The sequence below is a fragment of the Vidua chalybeata genome, chromosome 5, assembly GCF_026979565.1.
Source record: "Vidua chalybeata isolate OUT-0048 chromosome 5, bVidCha1 merged haplotype, whole genome shotgun sequence".
NCBI lineage: Eukaryota > Metazoa > Chordata > Aves > Passeriformes > Viduidae > Vidua > Vidua chalybeata.
The window spans coordinates 9,798,640-9,821,000 of NC_071534.1; the positions used below are offsets into that span (position 1 = coordinate 9,798,640).

At 39.2% G+C, this 22,361-nt stretch overlaps 1 protein-coding gene across 5 annotated transcripts in view; it reads right to left on the minus strand.

The window, feature by feature from the left end:
• SOX5 (SRY-box transcription factor 5) overlaps nucleotides 1–22,361 on the minus strand; it is a 285,498-nt gene that overhangs the window by 80,778 nt on the left and 182,359 nt on the right. For 3 of the 5 annotated variants that reach the window (XM_053942785.1, XM_053942782.1, XM_053942784.1), the window contains exons 7-8: nucleotides 17,673–17,796; nucleotides 5,752–5,837 (exon numbers count right to left, since the gene is read on the minus strand). In XM_053942785.1, coding sequence (XP_053798760.1) covers nucleotides 5,752–5,837; nucleotides 17,673–17,796 — 210 coding nt within the window. The remainder of the gene's footprint in view (nucleotides 1–5,751; nucleotides 5,838–17,672; nucleotides 17,797–22,361) is intronic. The other 2 variants (XM_053942786.1, XM_053942783.1) reach the window with 1 other exon arrangement.

Consider the following 22,361-nt stretch of genomic DNA (forward strand, 5'->3'; position numbering starts at 1 on the left):
ACCAATGCAGGCTGCAGAGTAAATGAATAATGGATGAAGTATTGCCATCTCTAGGCTACATTCACTAGAGACAACGGGGCACTAGACTTTCCTTCTCCAGAAATAATTCAGATGTCTTCACAGCTCTGGCAACCTGACTCCCCAAAACAAGGAAAGAATAAAGTTTTCAATATTCAGATGCACCACTACAGTGTTTGTACAGCTTTTTCAGTCTTCTTTCACAGATTTGAGGTGTTGTAACACTGGAAGGTCAACTGTTTAATCTCGCAGAACTGGTTATAAATAGAGATTATAGCAAGAAATCAGAAAGAGATATGCAAAAAAACTCCAATGCATGACAATATTTAAGAGCAAGGGGAAGTTCTATCCTCAGCAACATTTCAAATGAAACTTAAGGAGATACTTGAGAGAAATAGCCCAAACTGCTAAGTGGAGATATGTAGCTCATTCCTGCAATAGTGAAGAAGCCAAAAGGAAGCTGGTATGTAAGAAAAAAATAAAAGGTTTCTGATTGAGAAGGCTTTAATTTTTCTTCAACAGATGTTTTATGGAATACTTGTATGACCATTGGAACACTCTGCCTCCTGATCAGCAGCTGCACACTTGTTAAAGTGCTCTATCCTTCCCAGTGATTAGGGATCCTTAAGATACCTGAAAGCAAGGCATTCCAAAGGAAAATGTGTACTGAGCTGACACCTAAATAACAGCAGGATGAACAACTCAAAGCCTTCAAACTCCAAATGGGCTTAATTTTTCTTAAAATCTAATCTCTAAAATCAGTGCCTGCTTGAGGCCCAAATATTTCCAAAACTGTGGTCCAGTTTTTAAAATTCCACTTAAATTCAGTCCTTGGTATGCATCTTACCACACAACTAAGAGAACAGGTCTGTAGAAGGAAAAATTAATTGACCCAAGTACTCACATAATACTAATATAGGAAGTATTCCAATAGGAATTGGCCAGACTGTTTTAGGTCTAAATATGCTCCTCATCTTTATACAAATAGTCAGAGAACACAGGGCTCTCCTAAGGACTGGTGTCCAGAACTGAGACCCAGCTAAAATGCTTTCACACTTAGACACTGATGGGAGGCTCTCTTGATTCATACAGTGACAGATTTGGACATGATGCTGAACACAACCACAAATAATTATGAAGCCCTGCTTCATGCTAAGATGAAGAGGGAAGAAAGTTTGAATGCTGGCACTCCCAACTTTTTGGGGTGTTTTTTTTCCAAGAGCAGATGTTTGCAGGAAGTCTGTATTACATCAGACTGCTCTAGTGTTTTGACAGGACACAAAATGTCCATACAGTAAGACTACACAGGCAGCTGTCATTATTCATCCAGCATTATCTTTCAATGGAATTATGGGTATATACAGCATTTGTGTTACTGCCAATTAATCAGTTGTTGTCACTATCAGGTTATCAAACAAGCAATCTGGGAAATCTGAACCATTCCCACTCCCAATGGTGCAGATTCCTCTCAGTTTTCATGTTGTGCGATTAGTTCCCCGTTTCCTAATGCTCAGAAACTACTCACAAAATACTTTTTATCAGAAAAGAAACTTTCAGAATATAATTTGCTCAGACTTACAGAAACATCTATCTCATACTTAGCTATACCCAAGATGACTGGCACCAAAAGAAACCCTTCAGTTTAGTTTGTGCAAAACTTGTTACAACACATCTATGTTTACAGCTTTGAATGTTGATCTTCAAGATGGAGGGACTTGATTCTCTCGTCTGCTAAACCATATAGAAAACATCATATAAGGCATACAGCAGTACTTGTGAGTCATTAGCCTGTTTCAGTAAAACACAGTGACAATTTATGTTCAGCTTTTCTCTCATGTATTTGAAACATAACTGCCATCCTGCACCATTCTTGAAGAACAAGACCAGATGATGTTTATGAGGGGAAGAAGCTCACGTAAGAAACCCATGTGCTTACCCAGAGGGATTTTACCACACTAATGTTCAGGACTGAGTTTTCTCAGTAACAGAGCAAAGCTAAAACCACTTTTTTCCCCCACAAATGGCATTTTTGTCATTAAAAGTGGGAATGAGTGAACATTTGGAGTTGAGAGACAGCACTTTATCAGAGGACAGGTTCAAGTTTGCACCGTGGCAGTTCCAGCTTTTCCAACACGGCCCCATCCCTCTACTTCCTTTACAACACCCAACAATGCAAGCTTTAGTTTCCATCCTCGTTGAGCCATCAGTCTCTCTGTGGATACTGGAAATCAAGGCAATCCCATGTGGCTAATAGTGGCAAATATCAGATGGCAGAGTCTGTACACCCCAGTGGGAACTCAGAGGCGGAGAGAGGAACAGGGGGCTTCGGATTACAAATCCATCACTGCGAACCAACAGGGGATTTCAAAATGAGGAACTGCATTTTCACTGACAAAGAGGTTCTTTGCCACAGGAAAGCAATCAGGTGCTAGCTCTTCTTCGATAAACACAGGGTGCATTTCATTTACAAAAACAAAAGTTCGATTTTGACAACCAGGGATAAAAAAAGTACTTCCTGTTGATCTCACAGTACACTACCAAAGCCATGACCCGACTTAAAATTCTCTAGTGAAATAACAAAGACGTGTTTATTGTTCCATAAACAAACAAGAGAAATTCCTTGGCTTTGTCTTCACTGAGATAACGCTGTGTATCGAATTTTGCTGGGAGCAACAAACTGAGCATTGTGTCAGGTCCTTTGATCTCCCCTGCTTTAAGTACACAAAGTCTGAAAGATGAGTGATAGGGAGGATAGAGAAAGAAGAAAAGAGGGAACATGCCACTTTTCTGACCTTTTTCTGTCTGATGACCAGATGACAGAGGGTGTGTAGGGGACACCAGAATTCTAATGCAGGGGAACATCTGAAGTAAGAAGAGTTCTTCTTTGAAAGAGACTGCAAAGCCTTTTAAATGTGGGTTTGGACCATGGGTTTGGACCAAAAATCATGAATCTTCCTTTATGACTCAACAAAGTCATCACTGAGCTAAACTGGATTTGAACAGAGTTTGGAAGGCACAGTCTTTCTAATAGAGCAACCAAGTTGAGCTCCATTCATGTTAGCATAGGTGGGCATCCATTTTGAATCCTGTATGATAAAACCTTTCCAGAAGCAAATCTGGCCTGACTCTTTCAAATGGCACCAGAAGTTAAGAGGCATGTTCAATTTCTATCAGACAGATTGCTATGATAACTAAAAATCACTAAGACATGAAGAAAAATCAGCTTAAATTCACTTCTAGCCTATATGTGCCCTTAGAGATCACATCTGAAAAATTTAAGAGAGTCTGCTAAGTTGGTAATTTGAGCCTCTCCCACTGACTGGCTGCCAAACTCTCCCTCTAATTCCAGACATGTAGCAAAACAACATAGGTGAATTTGGTCAATATTTTCATTTTAATGTTCTCTGCACAGAAACAAGAGGCCTTTGAGGTTCTCAGCTTTTCCATAACCTAAATTCATCCTAAGATACTTATGACTGAAGTCACTTATGCACAAAGCCCACCTTTTAACAAGAAAACTGTTATTGTGATAAAGCCTATTTTAACCAGGATACTTCAGCTCACAGCATGCACAGATATACAGCCAAAAGCTGGTCCTGAAATGAAAGTAAACCATCCTACCATCTTATTGGAGCACTGATGCATTATTTTAGGACTAGCCTGAATGACTGAAAAGGTAAGAATTAGAATCAGTGTTGTTTTTGCATTGCTAGCTAGCGCCATGTTTGCTTTTCCTTTTTCCCTCCCTCTTGCTTCCATATGTCTGTTCATGTGTGTTTGGCTATTAAAAGCATTTTATCAATACTGAAACGCCTCAAAATTCATTTCACAGGGATGACTTCTATGGCTCCCATGATTCTTAAGCCGCCTACAGTATTTGTAACTCAGAGAATCAGAAACTAACACACAGACAATGTTGCTTTTCATACAAAGGCACAATAGGAATGAATGTATTAACCTCTGTGGTGCATGGAATGTGTCAGCTTACACACTGGCAGCTATTTCTGTGAAACTCAGCTAACTTCCGCTGGCTGTGTTAAAATAAAATAAAGTAAAAAAAAAATCTTCCCCAGAACTATGTCCCACGCTCTAGTACACTGGCCAAACAACTGAAATATCTGATGTCTACTTCATACTGATGCGGGCCAAGCTGAGCTGGAGAATGCATTTCACACATCCCAGTCATAAAGGCTGAGCCTTTCCAAGCAGGTATAAAGCTCTGCTGTTCCATGTGACTTGGCAAATAACAATGAGCAGGGAGATGCATTTGCAGTGGAGAGCTTGGGGCTTTTTATGTTTCTAGAAGAGAGTGGCAATCCAGACTTTGCAGAATTAGAGATGATTTGGATCTTGATTTTCTCTCACTCCCAAATATTACCTGGCTTCCTCCTACCAGCCCAGCATACACGACAGGTAGCAACATTTACATTGTAGCAATGGATACCACATTTGCTTAATTCCAATGACTTGGCAAGGGTTGTGAGGCTGATCAGGAATATCCAAAGACTTGCTATCATTTAGACCCACAGACAGCCTAATGCCTCCAAAATCCAGAATACTGACATTCTCAATTAGATACATCTGGCTACCAGGTCAACTCTTTATTGTAGCTGAAAAAACCTCAAACCCTTCAGTATCTTTCCACCTGTTTTCTAATTGTCCATGTTAAATTAGAATAATCACTAATTATCTGCAATACAGCAGTGTCTAAAATGCTCTGGGTACCATAAAACACCGTAGGAGGGGCCAGTTATTGCTCTGAAGAGCTTATGGCCTAAAAGGACATAATCATGTTAACGACTTCTAAGCAGTTTAAAAGTGCTTGTCAGGACAGAGCTCTTCGGCCCACAACCCATTTCCTTTTGGTATTTTACAGCCTGCAGGAGAATGATCTAATGGAAAAGTGTCCTGGTTTCAGCTGGGATAGCACTGGCTTTCTTCTCAGTAGCTGGTACAGTGCTGTGTTTTGGATTTAGGATGAGAATAACGTTTGATAACACGTCGATGTTTTGGTTGTTGCTAAGTAGTCTTTACCCTAAATCAAGGATTTCTCAAGTTGTGAGAAGCTGCACAAGAACACTGGGAGGCAGCAAGGCTGGGATGGCTGACCTGAACTGGCCAAAGACATATTCCCCAGCAGAGAATGTCATGCTCAGTTAATAAACTGGGGACACTTGTTCAGGAGGGGTCAACCACTGCTTGGGGACAGGCTGGGCACTGGTCAGCAGGTGGAGAGCAATTGTTTTCTTGGATTTTGTTCTTCTCTCTTTTCCATTACAATTGTTGCTATGACTACTGCTGTATTTTACTTGATATCAGTTATGGAACTGTTCTTATCTCAAGCCATGGGTTTTACCTTGTATTTCCCAATTCTCTGATCCACCCCACTTTTGGGAATGTTCAGCCACAGAGAGTGGCTGTGTTGCACTGAGTTGTTGTCTGGGGTTAAACCACGTCAGTAAGAAACGCAAACATACTGCTATGAGGAAATTCAAAGTACAAACCTAAAAGTAGTTAACTTGACAACAGGGACACAAAAAAAGTAACAAAAACTTCCAGCAAGGTGAAAAGAAAATATGTTATCGTTTGATGACTCTTTTGCTTCAGATGCAAATTTTATGCGAAGAGAACAGCCCAAAGACCCCTGTTAATTGCATCGTGTTCCAAAGGAAGAGAAAACTGGTTTTTATATTTACTTAACCTTTGCCTCCTCTACATTGTGCTGGGACTTACCTGCAGTTGGAGTGGGCCTAAGCCCGGTGTTGCTGCGGCAGCAGCTGCCATGGTAGTTGGGATCAGCTGAACGGGGTAGGGGTCACCTAAGTAAGAGAATAATAGAGGCGTCAGCACCTTTTATCTACTCTCCACCTGCAAATTAAAGTCCTGCATTCACTCTTTCCAAAAGCCTTCTTTTGTGTGCCTTGTTGAGGCCTAATGAAAAGCTCTATTGTGCAGCCTTTTACTAACACTCTTTTCACAATTCTGGCTGAGAGAGGAATGTGAATAAAAGGCACAAGCAATTAAGGCGGAAACCTCATCCTTTTTCATGATGTATTTAGGGAAATGGAAAAAAAAAGTGCACATTGATCAGAAGGCTGCACTTCAAAAAAAGGAAAGAAAGAAGATGGGGGTGGAGGAGAAGAAAAGGAAAACAGTACAACCTTGATAAGATCACAGCATTAGAAGGGAACAAATTTACAAGCTTGTCCAAAATATGAAGTTAACTAAACTCCGCTCACTGTTAGCAAACTGAGCCTCACGCAGAGTAGAAATGGTACTCAATTGACTACTGTTTTCTTTCAGGAGAGAAAAAAAATCTCACTTTAGTGGCAGGGTTTGATCCTGCAACAGGAAAAAGCACGTGAAGCTAAGGAAATCGGACACAAGCCTTTGAAATCCCTGCACCAACTCCGCTTCATGACTTGAGATTCAATTTTGCTTCCGAAGGAAAACTACTTCAAGTTTTAGTAAGAACTACATTGTGCTTAATGAGATAAAGGGAGCCAGTAAAGGTTTTAAGAAAAATTGCAGGCATTTGTAAAGGAAAATTACCTGAAATGGCAAAAATTGAGATGGAGACCAGCACGTTTTAATGATATGGAGAGCTCACTTTTGGTCAATTCTGAAACTTCTGATTTGTTAAAATAAACTTCATACTACCCCATCCACAAAACTATGAAGAAAACTAGCAAAAATAATAAGAAATGTTACAGACATTATATTGCTTCTTTAGGTGATAAAATGTTTTAACACTTTCCACCCAAATAAGGCTCACTAGAGCATTTCTGTGTGTCCCTATATTCTGGTGGCATGCCCAATTTCTGTAGCACAAAAACAGACAATGGAAAAAGCAGAACACTCTATCATGAAAATCTACCTAAATACTGCTGTACATGTCATTAAAAAGGTAGATTAAAAGTTTTCCCCTTTATTGTGCTTTTTTGAATGAACTGGATGAAAAAATAAAAAAGACAATTAAGGAGGTAATGCAGGGTGTTCTGTACCACCATTAATATTTATTATTGAATTAAAGTTTCAAATGCTATCAAGCCTTAGTTACAGGAAACAGAAAACAAAGGGAAATAAATTTATGTAATTTTACTTTAAATGTTAGAAATAAGCTGTGTTGGTGTACACACATTCAGATAAGTGGCTATTGTTTATTTTCCCTTTTTATAATGTAACCTTCTTCAGTGAGACCTTCTCATTCAAGGATCTTGATCTCTCCCTGGTAAGAATTAAATATCACAACTTCTAGTAATGGAGGACCAACAGCAACTGGGCTGGCAAAGCATCTAAACAGATACTAAACTTAAATAACTGTGCATGTTTATATTTAAGAACATCTTAAGTAATGCTTTGTTGACTGAAGCCTCACAGTCACTCAAGGCTGACCAGCCAAGCAATGCAAACCAAAATGTCCACCCAGGCATCCCCATTCCCAAGTGTCTGTGCACCAGCCTCAGGCCACAACAATTCTATTTATTTATTTGTCAGTGGGCAACAGATTTCCTGACACACTTGGCTTTCTTTTTCTTCCCCAGAGAATGCCATTGTTTTACATTTTCCAATTTTATTTTGCTTTCTGAGGCACCCACCTTCCTTTTCCTATCATGGACTGAATAAAAAAAATCTTTCTGACTTGACATTTTCTGGAGAGCTATCTTGTGACCTAAGCAGTGGGCCTTAGACATGTGAAGACACAATCAAAATGGGAACAGTGGTCAGAGAGTCAGGGACAATGGTGTTCATCTGCTTCCACACCACCACAGAATGATCTCAGCATCATTCCAAAACTCTCTCCTAAAGAGGACACTCAATCAAAGAACAGCTGTGAAAGAAGATAAAATTTTTAATTTTTCAACTAGAAAAAAAAAAAAGCGGGAAATTTTGTCAGTAGGATGCTGATTCTTACAGCCCATTACATTTCTAGTTTTGAATGATTTGTATTAAAACACATATATTAAAATATCAGCTTCCATCCACTCTCTCACATTTTTCTTCACACACAGCCTCAAGTCCATTATGCTAATTCCTAAATCCCACTATTCCCACCAACAGCCCAGTGGAAGAGCCAAGATTAAAACCCACAGAAAACTCTTCAGACCCAGGGAAGGTTCTGGGACCCTATTCATGAAGCACTCAGATACTGACACCACACAGTGCAAGAGCAACTGCCAGCCCTCAAAATACTAACAAAGATCTCAGGTGTTATCTGATAAATACATATTTTTTGTTGTTACTCTAGAACATGCTACATCTTTACATCTTTTATCCTTAAATTTATTCCCGTATCAGAGTGAATTTATTGACTGAACAGTTTTAGCTAATTCTGAAATCTGGGAAATGCATGTCTTAACTATTACATTACATCTTCAGTAAATACCTTATTTTTAGATGTAAGAAGTAGCTACATTTGTTTTCCAAGCTCTAGGAACATTTCAGGAATGTGAGACAAGACATACAGTTCTCAGAAATAGGTATTTCCCAAGCCACTCACAAGTCTGTACCAGTGAAAACACCAATAAAATCTCAAACAACCATATTACATTTCCATTTACAGAATTCATTACTAATCAAGTGCAGGCAGGCAGGAGCATCTTTCAGCTACCAAAAGAAACATTTTGTGCAGTCATTTCATGTTCCAAACTACCTCTCTTGTTATGCGTGGACTTTTGGTACAAACAAAGCATCAGAGAGAAGTTTTATTGTTGTTTTTCTTTAGTAGGCCATATGGTAAAATCTGGAGCAGATCAAAGGCTGAGATTTTTATGGTGACAACCAGGTAAAAACAATTTCATTAGCTGGTGCATTATTGCCTAATACTTAATTATTTCCCAGGTAGCTGGTGACATCACTTTGAAGAACAGAATTATTCAAGGCTGGCTACATAAAGAGAACACAGGATTTATGCACTGGTGATGCAGCAGCTAAAGAAGGGAAGGGGAAATGTCAGCCCAGGGGAGCTAAGGGGGAGTATTAGAATATAGAGGAATATTATTGGTGCCCACTGTGGGCACTGCCAGTGGATCAGGGCAGAGCACAAGGCTGAGTCCTCAATTCTGTGCCAGTACTTTATTTCTCTATCCTTCTTCTGGTCCATCTTCCACAAACATACCCAGAACCTCTTTCCTGATAATTTATGCACTGCAACTTCTTTCAATTTCAAATCACACCTTCATCCTTGCCCAAAATAATCTTCCAAGATCTTGCTTACAAGAGGATTTTTCATGAAGTACATTCACTTTCAAACCACTCTTTCTATGAACACTCCCATGATCCTCCACTGAAAACACTCTTCTGCAAAAGTTAAGTTGTGGTACAGAGCCAAGTGGACATTCTGTCCCAACACACAAAATAACAACCCTGTGTTTAGGAACTTGATTTTCAACTGACTAGCTACCAGCTCATGGGTATGAAATGATTCTGTACTTGTGGAAATACAACAATGGCTCTCAAATCATTTAAATGTTTTGCAAAATTTTATCAAAGGAGTTTTTTTTTAAGTTAAAAAACATTAGGATTTTTTTCTTAAAGTGAAAATAAAGCATAAGAGTTAACATTAAGTCTGTTGCACCATTCACCAAAACCCTTAAGATGTTTTTTGTATTCCTTTTTCTGTCACTCATCTCATTTATTCTCCTTCATGGTGTAATCCCCCCTAGTGTCTTCTCTTGTCTCCTGACAGGCTGCAAGCTCTTCAGAGCAGGCACAATTGTCTTACTTGCTATATAAATCAAGTTACATGCTAATGTTAAATTATAATGTTTTGACAGGATTTAAAAGTTGAACCTGATTATATGAAACAATAGAACACTGATTTTTTTTTCCCTGAAATCTTCTTCTCTTAAAAAAAGGATACCAGAAGAGGAGAAGTAGGGCATTTATTTCCCATGATTTTTTAAAAACTCATTGTTTTTCTCCTACCTATCTTTCAGGGACAGCAAATGAAAAAAAAGTTGGAGATCACGGAAGAAGACAAGAGAAGAGAAAACAATGTAAAGAATATGAAGAACATGAAACAAAACCCAACTCTTAAATTATAATTTCCAAGACTAGTATGCTTAACTAAATTCCATGAAAAATACCATTTTCTTATAATACATTCTGTTGAATGAAAAGGAATTCTACCTTCTCTTTCCCCCATTTTTGCCAAATTCTAGAAAAGCCACAATAATTTTACACTCAATTTATCACTTGAGTGTATTTATAATGAGTAATCACAGCTGATGGCCAACTGACAGGTAAGGCACTGCACCTCTTCTCCCTGCTCATTTATTCTCAACCTCATTTTCCTCTCATTCTCTTGGTGTGATGGTGGACATGCAGTAAAAGTAATGGGAGGCTGTGAAAGACATGGGCAGTGTTCCCTGACTTCTGCCTCTCAGGATTATGGACTTCAATTAATAATAAGAAGAGTATGAAGAAGACACCACCAGTGGCTTCAAAAAAGAAATCCAAACTGGTTCCCTGATTTCCTCTGAGGATAACTCAGGACAGTGTGGGCTGAGAGATTAGTCTGTTTTGTGTTTTAGAGAAACAAGTCAGCCTACAGAAGGGACAGGCTTGGAGGGATCTAGGAACAGCCTTCCAACTCCACAAGGTGATCAACACGAGGGGCCAGGCTCCTTCTGGTGGGCTGTGCTTGGAGAACAAGAGCCAATGGACATAAGGTGCACCAAGAGAGGATCAGATTTTCCCCACAAGGACAGCCAGATGTTGTGAGCTGTCCAAACAGCTGCACTCTCTGTCCTTGGAGCTTTGCAAGCCCCAGCTGAATAAAGCCCTGTGTAATCTGATCCTATCTCCTTGATGACCCTGCCTGAAGCAAGAGGTTGGACTGCAAGCCTTCAGAGATCCCTGCCAAGCAGAATAGCCCTATGATTTCAGCATACACATTTTCTAATGTTTTTTCTGTACCTGTAGAATAAATTGCACTTATTCAAAACCTCCAGCTTCCAAGGAAAGCCGAAGTCTTTCCACAAAGGTTTGTACATGCTCATGAATTTAAAAAAAAGGACTTTATTCTGTTACCCAACTATGGATAATAGTGAAGCAGCACCAGACATCTTTCATGGCCTAGAAACTGAGCTGAAACTACCAGCCTGTTTTTATTGTTTTGCTTGTCTGCTTGGTTTCTATTGGAATTATTAGGAGAAGCCACCCAGAGATCGGGGGCTATGGAACTCTTTCATTTAAAAACAGTCTTTAGTCGTGTTGTTCTCTTCTGCAGCCTTGTCTCCTTCCATTACATTTGCAACCTCACAGAACCATCACATTCTCCTGGATGCTGAGAGGCAAAGCTACTACCAAAAATTCCTCCTTCTTGTGTCTATCCACAATGCCATTACTCTTCCTCATCCTGGGGGGAATATGAGGGTTTAGTCATATGCTCATTCTTTCCCAAGGCATGAACAGTAGCCCTGGAAGATGACTAGCATCTTTATCAAGAAGCTACAGTATGTGGTCTTCACAACACATGGCTTCTGTTTTTGTCATCCTGATAAAAACACAGCAATGCCAATATTTTTTTCCTTGTGATTTGGTGATTGCCAATGACCTGCATGTCAGCTGACACAGTTAAATCAGAAATTAGCACTCAAGTCTCTTTAGAAGACAGAAACATGGACACGGAGCACAAGTAAAATGATAAGACAATCCACATGATACTCCATTAAACATGAAACATGCGACTGAAAAACAGAGACACATCAGCAATTTTCCCTGAGGAAGTTTATAGTATTTAACTCCTAAACATTAATTTTATTGTATTATGTGAGGAACCAATTAACTGAGAGCTTTGTTTTTATCAGACATCAGAATTATTGTTCAGAACATAGATGAACAGTAAATTCAGTATATTTCAATTTTATTAGGCTTGACTTGTTCATCTCTCATATTCTGCCAATTTTAAGAGGTAATCAGATATTTCATCAATAAATTTCTGTGAATTATTTAGAACACTTTCAGCTGCAACAAGCTGGTATGTAAGACATACAAAATGTACCTATTGTATATTCAGATTTCCCCTCCAAACTGGATATGGTTGAAATAGCGATTAAAGTGCTTTCAAAAAACCTCGTGTTGATAACATGTGACTGCAAACACAATATGATTTTTTACAACAAATTATCCACAGGGCACAGGACAAATGGGCAAAGAAAAACAATTCTTGTTTCCAAAATTTGTCATATTGCCATAAAAATAACACAGGTATCAGCAAATAAAAGGCTTTCTATTCTTGAGAATTTGCCAATAACCTGGAAAATGTACTTGGGGTAAATCCCATTTCTGGAAATACAGACTTGGCAACTATTGCTTCCCGAGAAAAGAAAACAAGTCCTAAAAATCTCCAAATAATACAATTTCTTGCACGACTTAGTTTAGAAAACAAGGTGAGCTGTTCTTCATCTTCTACAGAAGAAACTATGTGTAATTCAATAGCTTCAGCCATCCTGAAAAACCTGAGGACTGACAGGACACACCCCACTGCTTTAGGTGCAAGTCAACATCTCCTTCCCTTTTAACATGATGATCAAACGTTTTAAGAAGTGTTGGAGTGCAGTTTCCTAAATTAATCTTACTTAGCATCACTAATTAGGGAAGACCCTAATTAGGGAAGACCCAAAATTTGGGTACTCTGTGCAGCTGACTTGGACACTACTGGCAAACAGTGCTGCAAATGTAGAAACATGGGACCATTCTGCCCATGCTGATCCTTAGATTTGTTGATGAAGACCCAGAGAACACTGTTCTCATCCAAACTCCTTCTGCTTGTTTTTTTTTTTTGTATCTCAGCCCCCAGAAGGATTCCCTTGTTCTTCCCCAAATCTTTATTTCATTCCCTTTAGTATCTCTTGCACAGGAGATACAGCCATGCCTTAATATTCCACATACAAATCCATACATATGTGCATGAATAAAAGGATCATACTACCTATGACTGATAAGCAGCTTGCTCAGAGGCAGAACTATGCAGTTTTAAAGGGCACAATACAAAACTTCTTCTCTTCTATCACTTACACCATTTTTATGCTTTCAAAGCACTTCTCAAATATTAATTAGCTCTAAATAAATTCTAATTATTTCTAAGAGTGGCCCTAGCAGATCTGTATCATCTGGTGTGAAATCTGACTTCAGTGAAGTCAACAGCAACAGCTCCTCAGACCTCAGCAGAGCTGACATTTCCCTTACCATTGCTAAAATCCTGGGAGTTGTGTCTATTATCTGGTAAGTACCACAAGTAGGGCTGAACTGGCAGCAGCAGCAGTAACAAGTGATAAGGTTATGGAATGAGAAGCAAAGAAGGGGTAAGTGACCTGAACCAATCTGTGGAGCCCAAATGTGAGAGAAGCTCTGGGAAATGCAGCAATCAGACCCTGTTTGATTTCAGCATCAGCTGAAATGGAAGGTGCTCTCCTGCTGCTAAAACCAGTTTAAATAGTTGGAATACTGGGGTCAACTCCTCAAATTTGCTCATGCTGCCAGTCACTAACTTAGTTAACAACTAACCTTGAAACATCAGCCCTTTATAAAAAGATTTGCATTATATATCTATCTAAATATTACGTATTATGCGTATAATAAAATACATATAAAGAGGTTTGCATGAAAAATCAAAACATTTAAATTTCAAACAGCACACATTGCATAAATAACTAAGTACAGGGCGAATGACTATGTAATCAGTATTTACCTTGCTAACTGGGGACTATATAGCCCATCACATACTGCCAACTTCTTTTTCTCGTAAGAAAAAGTACTTCGGATGTAAATAATAATATTAAATATTTTATACATGCAATTATATCTAGGTATGGAGGTTAAAAAATAACTGGAACCACAGATTATGAATCTTTTTCTCAAATAAAAATGTAATCCTAATAGAAGTTCCTCCCTTCATCTCTGCCAACTTTACCACCACACAATATGCCATAGAGAAAAAAAGGGGAAGTGTCAACTTGTGTAAATTGTCCCTTATGTAATGCAAACCATCTGTTTAAAAAAAACAAAACAAAATGAAAACCCAAGCCACTCCCAAGCATGATCTGCTATGGAGAAAAAGAAAGAAAAGGAAATGTAGTACATCAAATTGGAAGCCAAAGACCATGGCCTGCCATGTAACCATGGAGAAAATATTTACCCCTCTCCTCCCTTTATTTACCCAATTTTGAAAAATATTTGGAAAAGCATAATTGAATCATTTGCTCTGCACATAATAGAGACTGATATTGCTGGATTTTTTTGAGCATTTCATCTCTCTAGAATGTTTTCCATCAGGCTGGAACCAAGCAGAGAAAATCTCTTTGTTTTCAGTAACACATCTCACACGGATGCCACCACTGGGTTAGAAGGTCCCTGCAACCTGGCAGTGGATGGGGGATGAAGTATCAGTACACTTCTGCCCTGTTCTTCCTTAGGTATCTGCCATGGAAGGAGTCTAAATGGACCACTGCTAATAACTGTTACAATCATTTTTGTGTTCTCTTCAGTCTAAATGCTCAGAAAACAAAGTACGTGTAGAGAAAGCAGCGCTCTTCTTTTCCAGCCTCTGTCTGGTGAGTCATGAGTCCGTTGGTAAGCACTGCTTCAGGAACCCTCCTACTCACACACTGAAACCATTGGGGGACTCATTTCACCCTCTCTTGGGAGGTACAGGTGGATCAGAAAGCACTGAATAACTTAAATTAGGCTTTGTTATCTAAGCTGAATGAAAGTAAAACAGCAGTACAGCTATTCATTATTTCTTCTCTTTTGCACACCTTGAGCCTTGATCACACATTCTAGCTGGGCTGGCTGAAGAGGCCAACAACTCCAACCACAACCCCCTGCAAAGGTTATCACTGTGACCAGGCTGCTTCTTTAATCCCTTCCCAACACATTTCCACGAAAAAGAACCACCTCACTTTAAGCAATTTTAACAGAGAGTCCTTGCTGCCCCAGCCTGGACAGGAGCAAGTTTGAGAATGCCTAACCAGGAAGCTTGGCCCATATTTCTCCTTCTGGAGGCCTGACTTGTCACAGGGGCAAGGTGCAGAGCAGCAGAAATCTCCCTGTGAATGTGTCTCCAACAGATATTCAAAGGAGCTCTGCACCACTAGCTAGTAATGAAAATACTGGTTGTTGCAATAATTCTCTCTTCCTTCTCCTCCAAATTTTCAAATCTCTCTTCTTTTTTTGAGGAACAGTATATGAAAACTTTCATAGCTTTTTGTTCTTTGTGAATGAAACCGAATAGTCACATGGAGTTTTTTTATCATTCCTATCTGCAGGTTGTTAATTCTAATAAATAACAGAATCATCACTAGAGAATTTCCATCAATCAGCCACAGAAAACAATTCTGAAAAATGCAATCAGTCCAGAACGAAGGGCAAGTTTTCCAAAAGGACTAGGAAGATGTAGAAGTAAGATTCCATTTTCAACAGACACATAAACTAATTTTAAAACATAGAATGGCAGTCATGTACAGATGATGCTGGTGAGGTCTTCAGAAGTTCCTAGGAAGGCTTTGCTCCCAAAAGCAAACTCAATGAAAATCAGGAATTTAACACATCCAGAAGTTGAGCAAATTAGTCTGCTGTACATTCTCTGTTGCAGTACAGTGCTGGTACTAAAACTCACTTCAGCTCAGTTCGAGCCAGCACAGGTGACTACACTAAAGTTTGCAGTCACAAGAATTTACAAGAATTTGGTAAATACCCCTAAGACTTAGATCCTAGTGTCTTTGCCACTCTTAAGAGGAAGGTTTAGTCTCCTAAATCACTCAGCTGCTTAACAAAATTTTATCCAAAGCTCTCTGGTTTATAGACTTTGCCAAGCGGACTGATACACAGTAGGGCAAGCAAAAAAATGGGAGAAATATGTTTTAGTGGTCTGTCAAAAACATGACTTGATGTGAACAGATTGTGGTTTGAAGGCAGCTAGGTGAAGCTTTCCAGGTGTACCTAAATGTGTATGTGAGTTTTTGTTTACTCTAGATGGTGAGTGAAAGGAAGAAACCCTTTGGACCACTGATCACTTCTCCTCAGCTTCTCAGTCAAACTCAGCCAAACATGCCAGGCAACCACCAAACACAGAGCTGTCTTTTTCCACTGGCTCCTGCTCAGTCCTACATCTTGGCACACTGTTAATTCCAAGCCTTACTGCCAGAAGCAGCAGAAACTTTGCTCTTTTTGCCTTTCAATTTTCAGGGTTACACAAACACGTAACGTCACATCTATTTCATAGATGTGAGGAACTACAGAACTATCATGGAGTTAATGTGCACGCAGTACAAAGAAGGGAAAAAACCACCTCAACTCCTTCTATCCAAACTGGCCTCCACTACCATGGAAATAATATCATCTGCCAGATATGTCTAACGGTGTGCTCTGCTGACCTTTTCCAGACCCACAGTTATGGTAGCATTCATATCCAGCGTGGCTCACAGCTACACATTCTGTAATGTGAATCACTACTTCTCCCAGCCGAGAGAGACTGAGTGTGTGAAATCACTGGAAGAATTGAATGAGACTATGTTCTGGCACTGCAGCTGCTGAGGGATGTGAAGTGTTTGGAACAGTATTTGCAATAGTGGTCCCAGTCTGTAAAATATCAGGAAAAGGTGTTAGTGGCCAAAGAAACTGACTTAGTGCTCAAGCACCGTGTCTGTGATGTTCAGAAGCTGAAAGAAATTTGAAATTGTGGGCTAAGCCAACTTAACAAAAGAAATCTTTTTATGTTCTAAGTTTACAAAAATGCAGCAGTGGCAAGTGCTGAGTAACTCAGACCAACTGATGAATTAATGAGTTAGTCAAGGATACAGATACAGTGGATACAGTGACATGGACATAACAAACACCCATACTAGAGACAGAAGAGTAGAACAAGCAAGTCCCAGATAACTCAGTAGAAAACTGATGGCAAAAGAGTTCTACAAGTGCAGGAACACAAGTCTACGAAATTTATGCTCTAGTTAAGTTTATTCACAGAAAGAAAGTTCCTTCATTATTTCTTGACTTGTATTTATTCTCATCATGTTGACAGGAAGATGAAATCCTATAGAAGGCTTAAATAAAATATAAAAAAAAATCTGCAGAATGTAGAGAACAATACATATCTTTCAAAGATTAAAAAAGTAGATGCTATATTTTTAAGTGTTAGGCTCTCACAAATATCCTCAGAGTTTGTGTTAGTCCATCAAACTGAAAGGCATATGCTATCTTTGATCTCTGTGCAGAACCTCCGTTGAGATTAATGTGAGTTCTGTGTGAAGAAAGAGACTAGAATAGGCCCTCAGTTCACAAATAGCAAGCAGTCTGCTTCAGGAAAAAACATGTTTTCTTACAACAGTGTTGAAATTTATTGGGAAGTTTCAAATAGCTTCTCTTCAGATGCAAGTTTGTGGTCATGAGTATGTTCACTTGTCAGAAAGACCTGTCAGAGAGAAGGTGCACAAATCCACCTCTTCTGTCAGATGTTTGGCTGTTATGTAGAAACACATCCTTCATCTCTGACAAGCTTTTCTCATACTGTAACAACTAATCCCCTGTTTCACACTCATCTCTGCAAGTTAATGGCTTTGTCCATCGATAAGGTGTTATTTTTATACAGACTGGCATGAAACTGTGCCCTATAATACCCACTTCCAGCTAAAAAAATCTCCAGGACTTACTGCATCCCGCCTTGTAGCTGAAGCCAGGAGGAAGGAGGAATCCTTGCTGTGCAGCTGCTGCTAGGGTTCGCTGGTCTGGAGGGAATACGGGAATCATTAATGGAGGCAGCTGACCCTGGACCTGCTGAACAGGAGAGGGAAAATCAAACACAGAATTGTTTTTGGGGGGGGACAATGTCTGGCAATATGCTTTCTTTCACTTCTCATCTGAGAGGTCTGGTCTGAATACACCTCTTCATATTGGGGTGTTCCAGCAGCATCAACTGTTGAGCTTCATCTTCATTACCAAGCACTTCATATGAATTACATGAATCCAAAATAATCTGAAATATTCCACTAAGGTATATCTATATCCCACTTAATTATTCCCCCCACAGTTCATGATGACTCACTTATCTCTGGCTGTAGGGGGGTACTTTCTTCTCTTTTATTGAACTGTGTAGCAGTATCTGTTTCAGACAGTAGTTTTCACCCTGACTAAGCCCAAACACAAAGTCACCTCCTCAGAAAGGAAAAATAAGTGCATAAGTAGCACACAGCACAGCCAATGCTATTTTTCTGCTCATACACGTGCACTTATTTGTAAATGTGGAAAAATAAAGTCCTAGGATGGTCAGAAAAAAGGCTGAGACCCTTTATTCACAAATAAAACATCTATGTCTGAAGTGTTAGGCGTTCAACTTTGCACAGCAACTCTACACAACCATGCAAGTCAGGAAGTGGAAAATATTATATTGTAAGTGGATACTGCAGGGGACTAAAGCCATGCAGAAATTAGTCATCAAAGCTGGAAGTGGGCCATGGCACAATGTCTACTGCTGTTGCTTTTACCCAGTTCCGTTAATAGCTTTTATAATTGATAGAAATGGAAGCTGTCTCTGTATTTCACACAGATGAGAAACGAAAAGTTTGCTGGATTAAAATGCTGAATGACTAGATTAAATTTAAAACCCCCACTGTACTGACCAGATCAGTCAGTGAAGAAGGACTGGCTCAGTTTTTAAGAGAGCTCATCTACATTTTAGTGGTGCTGTAAAGCTGAGGCATCGGAGATGGATACATCTTTGAAAACTACAATTTATTTTGTGGCCTTAAGTAACTCAGAAAATCAGAGTATCAACAGACAACCTTCTATGCTGAGGGGTGCAAGAGGTGTTACTCCCTACACTGCTGCCTGACAGCAGAACTGGCAAAAGAGAACCTGCACCAGCCCTTGGCTGCCTCTGTTCAGAATACACCATTTGCACTTAATTCTATTTTCATTTAATCTCCTTAAAATCCAGGCCACGTCTTGGTTCAGCCAACACTGTTACCAGGCAAAATAGTGATACAAAATTTGGGATTACCATCCCTTTCAATTTATGCCTGGAGCTGGCAACACCCCTGTGTGTGCTGTGTCTGTATAGTCTGAAACAATTTTCAGGGATAGAGTTCAAGAGCACTGTTGACAGAAATTCTTGCAGTGGGAGATTAAGATTGGGGCTGAAAGACAGAGTAGATGTAGCTCCATTCACTGAACCAGCTTGATCCATTTTTTGTTACTTCAATATTTGTCTTTCTATTCTGATCCTGCTAATTAGAAGGCATACATATTTTCAACTGAATTATGGGAGAAAAAAACATATAAAATGTGATTTGTTCTCTATCTGCATGCAGTTTTCCTAGAGCTGTCCAATACCTGCCTTTTCTTCACGTGTTTATTTTTCATTCGTTTTGTTTGAGGTTTTGTGGTTTGCTTTTTTTTTAATTTTTTTTTTTTAAAGACAAAGACAAAGTAACTGTATTCTTTTAGAACAAAAATGAACAGCCATGCGGAATTTTTGCATAGTACTCTTCTTCGGCAAAAAGCCACGGAACTTTTTTTTTAAATGGTTTCCAAGGATGAAAGTGACTTTGCCAAGCGAAGAAGCTTCAAAACAGGACTCAAAAACACTAATAGAAAGACAGATGGTTCTACTAAGTGCTTTGCTGCCAAAAAAAATGTTAAAAAAAAGTGAAAAAAATGGAGTGATGTTATTGAAGCTGACTGCAAAGTTCTCTGATGACTGCAAATACTCTTGTCCCACTGCAAGTGTTAACTCTGCCTCCAGGGCTAATATAACTAAAGCACCACACACACACAAATTGTCATTGCCAAGCCCACAATGTAGCTTAAGTCTGCACTTGATTCCAAGTGACTGCCAAACACATGAGCAAAACACCACACTGAAAAATTCCCATTTAGGAAAACATTTACCAGGAAAATGCCCTTTCTTCCTAAGTCTGATTGCTGCATTTCATTTTTTTTTTTTTCAAATTGCTGCTCCTCTTTGACTCTCCAAGGGGCCTTATAGCCCCTAATTTCAAATGACACAACCCTATTTGCATTAGGGAGGTAAAAACTATGGAGTGATGAGGATGGTTTGCATGGATATAGAAATAACACAGTCAAAACAATGTGATTTTCATTCCAGGATGGAATGTATGTAGCAGCACTCAGCTACACTTCATTTTCTCCTAAACACAAATAAATGCAAACATTAGTTTATTTTAATCCGATTACCTGACACAATATCATACAAATTATGGACTCTTCATTTTTATGGCTCATTTAACTACTACATTTTAACTCGTTATGTTTATTATAATTATTAACTGGAATTGCTAGGATACAACTGCTTCAAGTGGCATTGAATACAGGCCCTCCTTCTGAGTTTTACATCTAAGGTGTTTCCCTTTTTTTTTTTTTTTTTTTTCTTTTCAAGGTATTACTACATCACTTAAATCTCACAAATGTTTTTTATTATATAGATTACACACCTTCCAATGGTTTCCGGGTTGTAACTTCTTGATACTGCATTTCTAATTTGAATATAATGGACTGCAAATCAGGGCTATTTTCCAGGCCCTTCAATTTGCTCTCCTAATGGACATATGTCCATAAAAAGAAATACCTCTTCAACAATCTAATAATTCACACAGCTGTCAATATTCTCCGCTGGCCAGCCTCTCTACGTGATGACCTCTTCTCAGTTGTACTATCCTAAAGGAGAAAACTGTATTTTAAATCCTCACAAAATTTCCAATGGGTTTAAAAAGCTAAAAATTTCACCTTGTAACTTATCTACTTTATGATGTTAGTCTGGAGGATACAGACACAATCTTCCAAGGCCTGGTTTTTCATACTGTTGCCACTGTGTCAACTGATCACACTGTGAACCTTTCATTAATTTTTTCCTCTCCTCTGCCCAGCTGTGGCAGGGGAGGGTGAGTGAGTGGCTATTGTGGGTGCCTGGTGCTTGGCCAGTGTCAAACCACCACACCAGGAAACCTCCATAGCTGCCACTGGAAATCCAAAACAGAGACCACCCCTAAAGAACTTACCAATGCAAAAACCAGTATGAGCACATGACAAGCAACTCATAGTAAATCTAATGTCCAAGTGGGAAACTGGGACACCCACAGCCTGCAGAGATTTTTGATTTTGAAAAGTGCCTCAATGTATCTTTATTCTAAAAAATCTGGCCCTAAATGGCTTACCATATCAAAGGGAATTTGTTGGCAAACTCGGAACCGATTCAAGCAGTTGAAGCCTGGGCCAGCATCTTCACAAATCTGTGCGTGTCCTTTATGACTTGACCATAACAAATCCAACCACACAAAGACATTGCATTCAACACAGTCACAGTTAATATTTCCAGGATTCTCAGCTTCATTATAATTGTAGTATTTCCACCTAAATTCTGCTCTCCTATCTACGTTTAGGAACATACTATGGTTACCACAGCTACCTAAGCACCAAGCAGTATGTTTTTAACAGTTACCCCCACTGTTTGTTACTAGCTCCTGCTGTGACTTCCACAAATTTAGATTGCAAACACTTGACAACTACAGTTCTATTTTCTGTAAAAAGTCATGTGTGCTTTGGGTCACTATGTAAATAGCTACACAGGAAAAATAGTTTAAAGCAACATTAAGATTGCAAAATTAGACATCCGTGGCTTAGAGAATGCCAGAATCAGGGAAGCATGCATGACCTTATTTTCGTCCTTTATGCCCCTGCATCCAGACGGAATCTTTAAAGTTCAGAGTTTCCCCTCGCACATGACTCTTGCTCAACCTAGAAGGCTTACACCATTTCTCATGTAACATAAATCCATACTTTCAGCAAACCTAAGCCCCTAAAATAGCAGCTGCTATTAGTTCTATCTATTTTCTCTTCATACACTTCCCCCAATTTCATTTCCGCAGCTGTTCATTACATATTTATTAGCATCAACTTTTATATAAGTTTTCCTCTCTCCAAGGTAAATATCTCAATGCATTTCCCAGCATCTGTATATATATATATAACATTTTCCACTGAGGGGCAAATACTGCTAAAGCACCCACCTCTAGTTCTTCAGAAGCAATTGTGTTCCTTTTGGTGAGACTGGTGATGGATAACGAATTACTCAGTGTGGGTAAGAGCAGCTGCTAAAAGCAACTCTCTCTTCTCTACACCCTGACCAAACTCTGCACAGTACTTTACTCCTGAACTGTTCAGAAGATGCCCTTCAGGAGCTGCATGAGCATCTTTGCTGAAATGGACTCTTACATGGTTTCTTCATGTAGAAGTGTGGCTAATTTTTATTTTCATTTGAGTTATTCTCAGCTGCCTCAAATAAGTTCAGATTTTTCATTCCTAGAACAGTGTATGCACATGAATGA